This window comes from Acinonyx jubatus, chromosome X (assembly GCF_027475565.1).
Source record: "Acinonyx jubatus isolate Ajub_Pintada_27869175 chromosome X, VMU_Ajub_asm_v1.0, whole genome shotgun sequence".
Lineage (NCBI taxonomy): Eukaryota > Metazoa > Chordata > Mammalia > Carnivora > Felidae > Acinonyx > Acinonyx jubatus.
The window spans coordinates 98076264-98089570 of NC_069389.1; the positions used below are offsets into that span (position 1 = coordinate 98076264).

At 43.2% G+C, this 13307-nt stretch overlaps 1 protein-coding gene across 7 annotated transcripts in view; it reads left to right on the plus strand.

Annotated features, from left to right (window-relative positions):
* GRIA3 (glutamate ionotropic receptor AMPA type subunit 3) overlaps positions 1–13307 on the plus strand; it is a 265856-nt gene that overhangs the window by 59214 nt on the left and 193335 nt on the right. For all 7 annotated transcript variants that reach the window (XR_003418428.2, XM_027054336.2, XM_027054334.2 and 4 more), the window contains one exon: positions 12166–12405. Coding sequence is in view for 6 of the 7 variants with exons in the window: in XM_027054336.2 (XP_026910137.1) it covers positions 12166–12405 (240 nt within the window). In the remaining variant the exon portion in view is untranslated. The remainder of the gene's footprint in view (positions 1–12165; positions 12406–13307) is intronic.

The window sequence follows — 13307 nt, forward strand, 5'->3', positions numbered from 1 at the left end:
AAAGTGTAGGGGCGAAAAATGAAATAGCCTGCCAAATAATTCTGTCCTTGACCCTGTCCTCTTCGGCACTTTTGTCAATAACTTGGATAATGCTACCCAAAGCTGGCTGATCAAATTTGTAGATGACAAATAATTGGGAGTGATAGCTAATAGACTTGTTAACCAAATCAAGATTTAAAAGGCTGGGTCAAAATCATGAGGCTATTTAAAAAGGGTAAAAGGTACCAGAAAAGGTATTTAGCTACAAAAAAAAAAAAAAAAATCAACAGCACATGTCCAAGTTTGGGAGAAGCCTGGCTTGGCAGAATTCTTCCACAAGATACCTAGGATGTAAATTTAAGACCACAAAGTAGAAGGAGACCCAATAGAATTGGATAGTAGAAAGGTTAAACAGAAATCAATGCCATCCTAGTCAGCACTGATAGATATATAAGATGTCTAATCCAAAACAGAGTCTACTGCCTTCTGGGTGGGTTCAACCTCACTTGCAGTGCAGCACCCACTCCTTGACACGAAATTCTAAGAGTGGCATTTAATGAACTGAAACACGTCAAGAGGAAGATGGCCAGAGTTGAAAGCCTGGGATCTGTGACTTACATCTGACGTGCTAGAGGTGATTAGCCTGCAGAAGAGAAGGCACAGATAGGTAGGATGTATATCTTCAGATGTTTGAAGGCTGGCCATTAGAAGAGGGAACAGATATTTTCCGTGAACTTCAGGAAAAAAAGAAGGAGCCATAGGCGGCGAAAGTGGCAGAGAGGTAGATTTGCGCTGGGCGTAATAAAGAAATTTCGAATAATTAGAGCCACCCCAAAGTAGAATGAACTACTTTGGGAAGTGGTGAGTTCACCATCATCAGAAGAGCCCAAGGAGAGATGGAATGGCCACCTGTAAATCGAATTACAGAAGAGATTGTTGCACTGTTACAAAGCTAGAGAGGGTGACCTAGGCCATTACACTCAATATTAAGAATGTGATGCTAAGGAATTCAAACACAGTGGGAAAAAGAATATCTTCCCAGCTCACAATGGACCTACACATTTTATTATGTTTATATGGTTTTGTTTTGAATTGTGAAATCTTTCAAGCGTACATAAGACAAGACAACCATTAATTAACTTTTAAGAATAATTTTTGTTTAGGGCCTTGGCTCACCCCCTCCCCCCCCCCCCCCCCCGGAGCACGGGCGGCAAAATTAAAGAAAAAGAAAATGGGTTTCAAATGCTCTCATGGTATGATATCAAACTTGAAGCTCTTACCTGTCTATGACAAATCTTAGGGCTGATTCAAAGGCATCATAAGAGTGCATCGTTTTCCTGCCTGGCTTTAGAAATTGTTTCATTGACTGCGACTGGATCACTGGATCAATTGGTTTTTCAATTAAGAGCTGTGCTAAATCCCGTGTCAAATGAGTTGTGAGTCAAGACGGGTCCCTGACTACTTTAGATGATTGGTAGAGAAACGTGGGTGAAAGGCTCACCTGTTGGGATGAGCACTGGGTGTTGTATGGAAACCAATTTGACAATAAATTTCATATTAAAAAAAGAAGAAAGGCAGACACTGGGGCTAGGAAGAATGATGATTTCTGCTGAGTTATTTGCTGTAGGGATAATGATTGCCGAGAGTCAAGGACCAATACTACTTCCTCGCTGACACTCAGATAGCAGCTTTTGTAATTTTTCAAAGGAGAGTTTCAGCTGTTATTTCCATTTATTCTCAGCACATCCCTTTGAGGTGGGCAGAGCAGGTGTTAGGTCTGCGGGCTTACAAATGACAGGCCTGAAGCCTAGTGAGGTAACTGACCCAAGGTCATACAGCAAATTAGAGACTGGACCATATAAAAACCCATTGCAGTGCAAAAGCACTGAGAAATAATTTTAAAAATAACATTAGTAACAGACACCATTTGATCAATCAAGCATAGTCTTGTATGAGAGTCCTATGTTTGAACATATTGATTTAATAAGTACAACAATGTTATGGGGCAGAAACTTGTTATCCCAATTGTTATAGGTATAGAAATGAGGTTTGGAGAGTTTAAGTAACTATCTCAAGGCTGTTCAACCAGTAATTTTGACCTCAAAAATAAACTCCAAATCACTCTACCTCCATTGCCACAACTCAGATCCAAACTACTCTCCCCTCTCACCAAGACTCCGGGGCTAACATTCCAAATGTTCTCCCTGCTTTCATCAATGCCCCTTAAATCCAGTGTCCATACGTCAGCTGGATAAATCTTTTGAGAATGTAAATCAGCTCGTGCAATACCCATGATCTTTCCAAGATTTCCTCCCATGGTCCTTGGGATAAAGTCTAAGTTCCTTACCAGGGTCCCACAAGGTCTTCCACGGTCGGGTCCCTACCTCCTCCCAGACTCCTCCTGCACCTTCGTCTTTACTGGCCACACTCCAGCCAGGCGAATCTTCTTCCAGTGCCTCAAATGTGTCAGATGTCGCCCTCCCTCAGAGCCTTAGCAAGTGCTATTCTCTCTGCATGGGATGGTCTTCTACTCTAAGGTGTCAGCTCAAATGGCAGATCCTCAGTTAACATTTCCCTGAAAGTCAACTTGTCACATGGTCTCAGGGCACCCTAATACCGCCCCTCCTTATACTTACAACATGATGACCATACATTGGTATGGTTCTTTTATTAATATTTGTTGCCAATTCTAGACTTTAAGTGCCATGAGGACAAAGACCCTATCTGTTTTGCTCACTGCTGCATCCCAGCACCTAGGCTTTTTCTGTCACACCGTAGGAACTCAAAATGTTATCTGGTGAATGAAGAAATTAATTGATGAACAAGCAAAAAATTTAAAACTACTGCGCTCCAACGCTTAACCGTATTATCGTGATATAAAAGGGCCTAAAAAGCACCCCATTACCCCAACCCACCCCAGCATCTCTCGTGCCATTTCTGATGCTGTCATGGAAGGGTGGATTGCACTTACAGTTGCAAAACGAATTTTCCAAAATACATGTGTTCATATGTTAATGCCTGCATTTGCAAGCCGTTATATTCAAGTAGGATCAAATGTTGATAATGAATGTTTTCTTTGCCAGCGTTTAGATACGTGCCATGTAATTGCAAAAATAACTAGTTAGACTGTCGGAAGGCAGTGTACTCCTGAGAGCTGAACAAAATGTTCAAGGGAATTAACCCAAAGATGGTAATTAAACCATGGAATCATCAGCTGGAGAATGGGGCTGATACCTTCTTCTGCCTCTGATACCTTAGAAGCACCCACTGTGGTTACTAGAACCCAAGACCAAAGGGTGTTTAGTGGGGAGGAAGAGGCTGATCTAGATGAACCCAGGGAAGGTATGAGCTGGCTACTATCCCACACCTAGCCCACCACCCCCGACTTTTATCTAGTTCTCCCTCTCCTACATCCCCAGTTTAAACGCAAATAGCCAATTTAAGAGCAAGACCAGGGAGGTATCTGCTTGTATGGTGGGCTTTGAAGAGTTCAAAATACCCACCCTTCCTGACTTTCTACAACTCCTTTGGGTTGTTCTAGACATGTATGCATTTTCATTAGGTTAAGGTATTGTTCTCTGTAGAGAGTAAGTCATAAGCTAACTCTGCGGTTCTCATATGGGGGGCAGGGAGGGAGGAGGGAACAGGTGGTGATGTTGGCCCCCCCTCACCCCGCTTAGGGGATATTTGACAATGTGCTGAGGCATTTTGGATTTCACACCTTCCGGGTGGTGCCACTGGTATCGAATATCAGAGTAGACTCCAGGGCTGCTTATCACAACAAAGAATTATTCAGCACAAAATATCAATAGGCCTGCCGAGGCTGAGAAACCTTGAACTGACTTATTTGTGAAGATTCGTTGCATTTTTTTGAAATTTTTTCAATGTCTTATTTGTTTTTGAGAGAGAGACAGAGCGCGAGCCCGGGTGGGGTTGGGGGGTGGGGTGGGGCCGAGGGAGAGAGAGACACAGAGTCTGAAGCAGCCTCCAAGCTCTGAGCTGTCAACACAGAGCCCGATGTGGGGCTCAGACTCACAAGCTGTGAGATCATGACCTGAGCCAAAGCCAGATGCTTAAGCGATTGAGCCACCCAGGTGCCCCAGTGAAGATTCATTTCTTAACCCATTAACAGCTCATACATAGGGCAGATTCTTGCAGAAATGGGAGTTGGGGGGGTATATTTGGATAGGACACCTGGAAAAGAAAGAAAGAAGAGTGAGGTGATGGCAGTGCCAGTGATGGACTGGGGGAAAGACAGGCCGGTAACCAGCTGTGAGGAGGGATGAGAACATGACCTGACGATGAATAGGAAATAAGATACCGCACACGCCTTAGAGGTAGAATTGATGGAGCATCTCAAGAAAATGGCACACGGGGATGAGGCAGAGAGAGAAGTCAGAGATAACCCCAAGACCCCAGCTTGGGTGACTGGAAGAAGAGCAGTGCATTAGGAGAAACAGGGACAAGAGAAGCAGATCCACAGGCGGCAGGTGGGAGTAGAGAAATAATACACTGAGCATGTGAATATGCAGGCCTCCAGGGGAGGCTATTCTGTGAGCACTCAGAAGCGTGGATCTGGAGGTCAGGAACGTGTCTGAGGCTAGAGGCATTTACTTGGAGGGCAACCACATGGACATGGCGAGCCAAGACCCCTGCTTGACACATAGCAGGAGCTCCATAAGTGTGTGTTGAATGAAAAAAAAATAGATCATTTGGAGTAAGAAGAAAAGAGGGCCCAGGACAAAATCTTTGGACACATCTTCATCGAGGGAGTGGAGCAAGAGGAAAGTGAGAAGGAACAGTAAAGTTTTAGTGCTCTTAAAACAGAAGTGAGTTTCAAGAGAAAGGATTTGGCCAACAATATCAAATGCTGCTCTGCGGTCAAGTTGAATGATGTCTGTGAATAGAGCTGGGTTTGACAGTGAGCAGGTCACCGTCAAACTTGAGAGAGCAGGTTCAGTGGAATGCTGGGAGCAGCAGCTGGGTCCTCATCCCATCATTAGTGACCATGGGAAAGAAGGAGTTAGGGGCACCTGGGTGGTGTAGTCGGTTAAGCGTCTGACTCTTGATCTCGGCTCAGGCCGTGATCTCATTGTTCGTGAGTTCGAGCCCCACATCGGGCTCTGCGCTGATGCCGTGGAGCCTGGTTGGGATTCTGTCTCTCCTTCTCTCTGCCCCTCCCCGGCTTGTGCTCAATCTCTCTCTCTCTCTCTCTCTCTCTCTCTCTCTCTCTCTCTCTCTCTCTCTCTCAAAAGAAATCAACTTTAAGAAATCTTAAAAAAAGGAGTTAGAACTATGTTTTAAGGAGGTGGCATGGATCAAAGGGGAGGTGGGATCTTTTAGCAAATTTTTCGCATGACAGGAAGAAGACAGCATTGAGAGACTAAATGCACAAACTTGAATAGCTAATAGCCATTATGTATCTCCTGAGTACATCAATTGTATTTTTGAGCTTCCTGTAAAACAAAGTTGAGGTCATGCGCAATTGGAGTTCAGTATATCATGTGGGACTCGGGAGCCCCAACAGGTAAAGTTCAGTTCAATTTAAGGAAGAGCTCCATAGCTGTCAGAGCCACCATGCAAGGGAAGGGTACTTGTAAGTAGTGAGCTCCCTTGTCACTAGAGGTATTCAGGGAGCGGTAATATGACCTCACAGCAGGTGGTTCCTGTACTGAATCAGAAATTAGACTAGATCATCGGTCTCCAAACTTTGAACGTCTCATATCCGTAATATTTTCAGGGGGGAAAAGGGTGATCGATGTAGAGTTACCAACTTTTCAATTTTGCTATGTTAAGTGCATTAGTTTTCTACTTACTACTGTAAGAAATGACCACAAATTTAGCAGCGTAAGATAGCACAGGTTAATTATCTTCCACTTCTGTAGGTCAGCAGTCTGGAAGGGGTCTCACCAGAGAATGTAGTGGGCCTGCATTCCTGTCTGGAGGCTCTTGGAGAGAATCCATTTTCTTGCCTTTCCCAGCTTCTAGACTCTGCCCACATTCCTTAGCTCACAGTCCCTTCCAGCTTCAAAGCTAGCAGTGGCTGGTCAGGTCTTTCTCATACAACATCACTCTGGTACCCTTTTTTTTTTTTTTTTTTTTTTTTTTTTTGCCTCGTTCCTCCACGTTTAAGGACCCTTGTGCTTCCCTGAGCCACCCCGATAATCCAGGATAATCTTGCTATTTTAAGGTCAGCTGATTAGCAAGCTTAATTCCCTCTGCAGCCTTAATTCCCCTTCAGCATGTAACCTAATTCAAAGATTTGGAGGATTAAGACATAGACATCTTTTGGGAGGACATTATTTGGTCTACCACACAGACAAAATATGTGTGTACGTATGCATGTACACAGCCACACAAACACACATCATTCCTCATTAACATCATCACCATTTCAGAAGAGAAAGGACTACATACAGGAATGGAAATAAAAATGATGTAAAGAAAAGGACTGTCATTCCTAAAACAAAACAGTTGTCAACCTTACTTTAATACACACACACACACACACACAAACACACACACACGCATATTTCACCAGGCTGAAAACTCACCATGGACCAACACTACAGCTTTAGAAAGCACCGGACTATATAATCTCATAAGATCCCTCACAGTTCTAAGTTTCTTTGATCCCCTAGAATTCACTGAACTGTGGTATTACCTGGAGAACCTTCTTGTGATGTGTCTCCATCGGTCCCTTCACAGCTATATTTTTCTTCTTCCTGCTTGCTTCAAATGTGATCATTAAGTCAGCAAGAGACTTCAGTTTCCTTTTTTTCCCCCTGATTCAAAAGGCTATGAAAAGTGTTCTGTAAATGATATGCAATATTGCTATTCTGATCTTTGGGGTAATCAAGTTGTTTGACATTTTTGTAATGATGCCTTTTGGAATATGGGTGGTGTAATTAGCTGCTACATTGTACATTAACAATACCTGTCCCGACCCTATAGACTTGGGGACTATAAATAAAAGCGTGACAGCTGGCTCCAGCCTTGCTTGTCATTCACCATTGAAGAGAACACAGCCGGGAGCAACACTAGAGTCCCCAGGAATCCAGGATGTAGTCAGAAATGGCATCTTAAACAAGAATTTGGTGTTTTGTTAGCAGGAAGAGATGGAGACAGGCACCGTTAGGAAGGAGATGACCAAGGTATTTCCTGCTGGGAGGGCACAGAGGTCCCAAGAAGAGACAGCATTTTACCAGCACTTGGTGCGTTATATGGGGAGGGAAAGATTCAGCAGAAATAGCACATTCTCAAGCCAAAATAGCAGAGTTGCTTTCTTAAACTATTACTCCGCAGGAATTAAAATAGGAAAGAGCACTGAAGAAATGTATAGGGGAAGGGTAAGAGAAGAAAAGCTACGCTCACCTGGTTACTCAGTGTGACACCGAGGGTAGTGGTTTCTGGGGGGAGAGTAACCTGATGGGGTTAACAGGGCAAAGTATGCTTGGAAGAACTGGAAAGAGGAAGGAAACAGAGAAAGAACTGTTTGGTTCCCACGTTATACGTTAGGCACCGTAAACATTTTCCATGTACCATTTCATTTATTCCTCACCTTATTCCCAAAGCAACATTTAATAACTGAGACATTATGTTTTACTCATGTCATTTATTATTGTCTTTCCCCCTCGCTAGTATGTAAATTCCAAGTGGACAGGATCTTTTTATTCTCTCCTGTATCTCCCAGGGCCTACAACAGTGCCTGGCACATAATAGGTGCTCAGTAAATATTTGTTGCATGAATAAGTAGCTAGCATTAATTGAGTATCTATTATGTGCCCAGCACTGTAATAGATGGCTCCCCATGACTGAACTCATTTTAACTTTCACAACCAATACTGAGACAGGCACTATTATTATCCCAATTTTACAGATGAAGAAACTGGGTTGGAGGCAGAGACATTGAGTAATACTGAGTGACTTATCCAGTAAGTGATTGCTTGATTTCAATGGATTTCAATTATTTCAACCTAGACAGTCTAACTCCAGAACCTGACTATGGAATCACTGTCTCATACTTAGGCTCATAGAGATAAGTGACTTGCACAAAGTCATGCAGTTTAAGACTGGCAGGGCTGTGGTTGAAACCAAGGTCTGACTGTTCCAGAAACTGTTGCCCTTTCTTCTGTACTTCCCTGCTTCAGAAGATTGCCAAGATAGTGATTTCTTCCATTATCATTTTACCAAGGACTCACCTTTCTGATACAAGCAAGTGGGTGTGGTTCATTAAGGATTCAGATAATGGTAACAGCATTCATCCAAAAGAATCACGGGTCCCAACAGATCACCAATCTGCCACCTGATCTTACTGTTGGTATTTGGGGCCGGAGGCAGATGAGGCATGGGAAACCCTGGTGGAGCCGTCTATGCTGAGAGCCAGGCATTGAGGGGAAGTTGCTTTCATGCCGGGCAAATCCCAACCCATGCCGTCCTACATAGCTCCAGAGGTAGGGATGGTAGTTTCTTCCTCTCTTTGTGTCGCAGTTTCTTTATGATAGGGAGGCATCGGTGGGCTCGCTTGAATCAGGAGAGCTTTACTTTATCCCTTCACATATTGGACTTTTCCACATAACACTTCATTTGGAGAAATGATTCCACGTGAAAAACCGTGCTTTAAAAAAATCACTTCACAAAACAGTCTCTGGTTCCTTCTAGCTCAAACCTGCCCGGAATCTAAAAACATGGAGACTGTCCTTTGGGTCAGCACAGCATTCCATTCAGCCTTCCTTTCTTTCTACAGCTAGGAATGGGTCCAGGGACATGCTGTGAGAGGCCATTCACAGGTCCCCTGGGCCCCAGCTTCTCTCAGAGGCCGTTGTCTTCCCCATTGGGACTTCCTTTTTTTTCTTATTAAGTCTTTAATTTTCATTCCGGTATAGTTGACGTGCAGTGTTGCGTCAGTTTCAGGCGTACAAGATGGTGATTCAACAGTTCTGTACATGACTCGGTGCTCATCACGATACGTGTACTCTCGAATCCCTCCCATTCGGCCTTCTACTTACATTACTTGTATATGTTGAGATAGAGCAAAAGTAACTCTGCCCAGTAGTATTTGCAGGACAGCTGTGCCTCTGTTGTTTATATGAAGGGAATAGAACATTTACTGACTTTCTCTTAACATTCTTCTTGTTGATGTCCGCCACTGTGTGTCTCTTGGACCACAGTAGCCTAGTGTTGCCTGAGGGTTACTGCTGATCTACAATACTCCTAAGTCCTTTGAGCCACAATTCCACTCCCTCACACCTGCTTACTCACACATTTGTATAAGGTTTTCCTTTGTCTCGTTCTGCTTATCGTATACATAGGCTGAAAGACATCGCTGGGCACGCCTTCTTGCAGTCTGGTTTTCACATATTCAATATGATTCCCTTTTTATAAAGTTCTAAAACAAGCACAAATCACATTGTATTGCTTCGGGGTGTGTGTCTGCACATTTTAAAGCACCAAGGTGATGATAAACACAAAATTCAGGATAGTAGTTATGGAGGGAGGGCCAGGGGATGTCAAAACAGGGAGATGGAATAGAGGGGGGAGACAGGTAAAAATAAGTTCTCAGTAATGTCATAGTTCTTGGGTTGGGTGACAGTTTCATGAGTGTTCAGTGTGGGTGTTCATAAGTAAATAAATGTCATAAGTAAAATATGACAGGTCCATATATGAACTAGCAATGTTTAATTCTGTACCCCGGAGGTTCAAAAACAATGATTAGAAGAGGAATACGAGATTTGTTTTTTATTAGCCAGAATCTCACTTCCATAATATACTTTTATTTTGTTTCCTTCCAATGTGAAGGGCTTTTTTAAAACTCTAAGTGGATCATAACTATAAGTTTGCCTCTCTTCAAGTTAATTTCCCCCTCAATTATTACCCATAACTTAGATTGGGGTTCTCCTTGTTGGAAATATATTGCGTTTTCCCATGAAACTACTTTGGTCTACGGTTCACGGATCCTCTTCTTATCTTGGGCCTTGCATGCTAGTTGCATGGATCCAAGAATTACCAACTGCCGCCTGAATGAAGGTCAGTGAAGGGCCATGAGTGCTTGTTGCCAGATAAAATACGTGATTGCTAAATTTGAATTTCAGGTAAACAACAAATAGTTCTTTAGTATTTTTATGAATTTGAGGCATACAGAATCCTCTGTTTCACTTGCTAAATCTGGAAATCCTATCCCATTGGGCCAATAACCACTCTTTAATGTCATTATTGGATTGGGGTCCTAGGGAGTATGAGTTTTGGAGTCAGACTGATTCCAGTTCAAATCCTGGCTCCTCCACTCAAGACAGAACATTTTTGCCTCAGAATTCTTATCTGTTAAATAGAAATAATAGCAATATGTCATCAGGTTGTTGGGAATATTAAATAATACTTGTATTGTACTTAGCATAGTGCCTGGTACATACAAAGCTCTCAGTGGCTATTATCATTATTGTCAGTTTTATATGGAAGATCATGTGCACCAGCCAAGATCTGACCTCCATTTACAGGATCAGTTTGGGAATCGACCTTCCTTAGCGTCTTCCTTGGTGATGACCAAGGCAAAGTAGCATCTAGCCTCTTCCTCTTTGTTTCTGAATACTTCTTTTGGCCCCATGTCATGAAGTGCCCCAGATTCATTTCTGCAATTGGCTCTCTATTTTTACTATAAAGACCTTTTTTATGTATGTGTTTGGGCGTCACTTAGAATTCCTCAAGTTGCAGGCTATTGTCTTCCCTGCTGGAGATGCTTAGGTGACTGGTAATCACCTTTGAGATGCTATCCTTAAGCCAATGACTTATGAGTTTGGCTAACAAAGGGGAACAGCTTTGATCAATAATCAGTTTAAATAGAATGCAGGGAAAGCAAGATCCCGCAGATACTGAGAACTCTCTGTTTCTCACAACAGGGTGAAGAAAGAAATCAATTGGTTTTCCACTTGCCTTCCTCCTACTCCAACACCTTCCTTCTTTCTGGTGCCCCGTGCCTTCACTGTTTCTCTCTTCAGGGAGGACTCCAGACCCTTTACGTTCTCTTCTCCGACCCACCCTTCCCTCTCGAAACTTACCTATCTGTTTACACACCCTCCCCAGTGTCTAAGAGGACGTAGGACACATTAATTCATCTTAACATGCTAACAGCTTAAAAAGATTCTATTTAATCCCCTTCCCAAGCCACAGAGTTTTTTTTCAACACCTGAAAAAGTAAGCCTGACAGTGGCTTCCTAGCAGATAAGGGAGGCCGTGCAGGATTCCTTAAATCACACGGCATTATCAGCTGCCTGTTCTGTCTGCTTCGCATGAATGGAAGGGAGCGGTAGAGCAGATAATCTAAAGATCATTTCCACTTGGTTGGGGAATGCACCACACGGTGTTGTTGTAGCTGATTCGCTTTGCTAATTATGTTCTACTTAAGCTAATATTGAATTTGGTTCACATTTTTTAAGCTCATCTGGGCCAGAAGAGGGAAGAGGTGCTGGTGTGGCCTACTTTGAAATGAAAGACATAAAAGTTCTATGTGTGAGCCGATAGATCTAGAAGGTAAACGCAAAAGGAGCAAGATAGAACTTTGCCAACTACACCTCCCTCACGTGACTCCTTGGGCACCGAAAGGCCAGTCCTTCCATTGGCCTGCCTAGAATCTGGAATCTTCATCAGTGGCCTACATTAAGGGTCTTCATGATAACGTAACTATGGCTGAAGCATTACATAACCTAAGAGGAGTAACACGTTTCCTAGCAGACACGTTAGCAATCTGCCTGACGAAATCATCAGTCCAAACTGTCCTCTACTGGAGAAAGTACCAAAGGGGTGGGACACCAGACTGATACTGGCATGGGTACACTAAGAGACCACTGGGAAGCTGTGTTGTGAGTACGAGAACACCAAGTGCCTTGTGGATGAGCTGGGAAGGTTGCTGAAAGAGAGCAAGGCAACCTTCACCCCTTTCCTTCCCAGTTTCTTAGTTTCTTGCTCATGGTAGACATAGAGAATATGCAACTCTATCAAATAAATTCTTCCCTTCCTTACTCTTCTCCTGCTGGGAAACTGGGCAAGGGCTTCTGGAGATTTCAGAGACCTTGGTTTTCCCTTGAGGCATGTCATTTAGAGCCAAGACTAACTATCCACTGTCTTTCCAACCCTGCAAGCTGCAGCAAGGGACTGTGGGGCTATTGAAATTTCTTCCTCTTTTTCTCATTGCAGTCTGCTCCCAGTTCTCAAGAGGGGTGTACGCCATCTTTGGATTCTATGACCAGATGTCAATGAACACTCTGACCTCCTTCTGTGGGGCCCTGCACACATCCTTTGTGACGCCCAGCTTCCCCACTGACGCAGATGTGCAGTTTGTCATCCAGATGCGCCCAGCCTTGAAGGGCGCTATTCTGAGTCTGCTGGGTCACTACAAGTGGGAGAAGTTTGTGTACCTCTACGACACAGAAAGAGGTAAGAAGAGGCATCTGCTCTCCTCTTTGAATATTCGTGGAACAGTGGTATTCAGCCTTCTTCAACTCATGTTGGTTCCCTTCTCTTTTAATAAATAAAATTGAATACTCTTTTAAAACTGTATTTAAATTCAAAATGAATTTAAATGAAGGGGCACCTGGGTGGCGCAGTCAGTTGAGCATCCAGCTCTTGATCTCAGCTCAACTTGATCTCGGGGTCGTGAGTTCAAGCCCTGTGTTTAAAAAAAAAAAAAAAAGAATTTCAATTAAGACCGAAAAATTGATGCGCTGGTAATTTTAGAATCTAGTTTTTCAAACTACATATGTCCTCCCACCCCCGGCCCTGAAAAGGGGTTTGGGACTCTCTTGGGTGAGTCACTGTTGTGGAAAAAGAACCCTCTCCCCCCAAAATAATATATGTGGTCTAAAATTCACAAAGTAAAAGCAGCTTTGTCTAAAATAGAAAGAGGCATAAGCTGGAAAGTCTTGGAAAATTAATCCTATCACAGAGTGTGATTATCCCCATTTCATAGATCAGAAACTGAAGCCCGAAGAAATGTGCTTTTTCACTCAACCATTTCACCACAGAGGTGGGGCTGGTGTCAAGGTCTCCTGCTTCTAGGGCTTGTTCTACCAGACCACATCAAGTCTTCAGCTTATAGGGCCTCAGCAATTATCTTCTGGAAATACTGAATGGAGAGTAGCTAAACTGGGCTTTGCGAACGGATGTTTTTTTCAAATAGTGAGGTAACATCCTGAGGACACATTCTGTTGAGACAGTCTCAGAAATTAAGGGTCTGATCTTCAGTGGTATACAGTTAGGTGTATTCGTTAATTATCTAAAGCACACACGTTATAATTCAGCTAACTAGACTCCTCTAAAGCCCAGTTATCTTTGAGGGG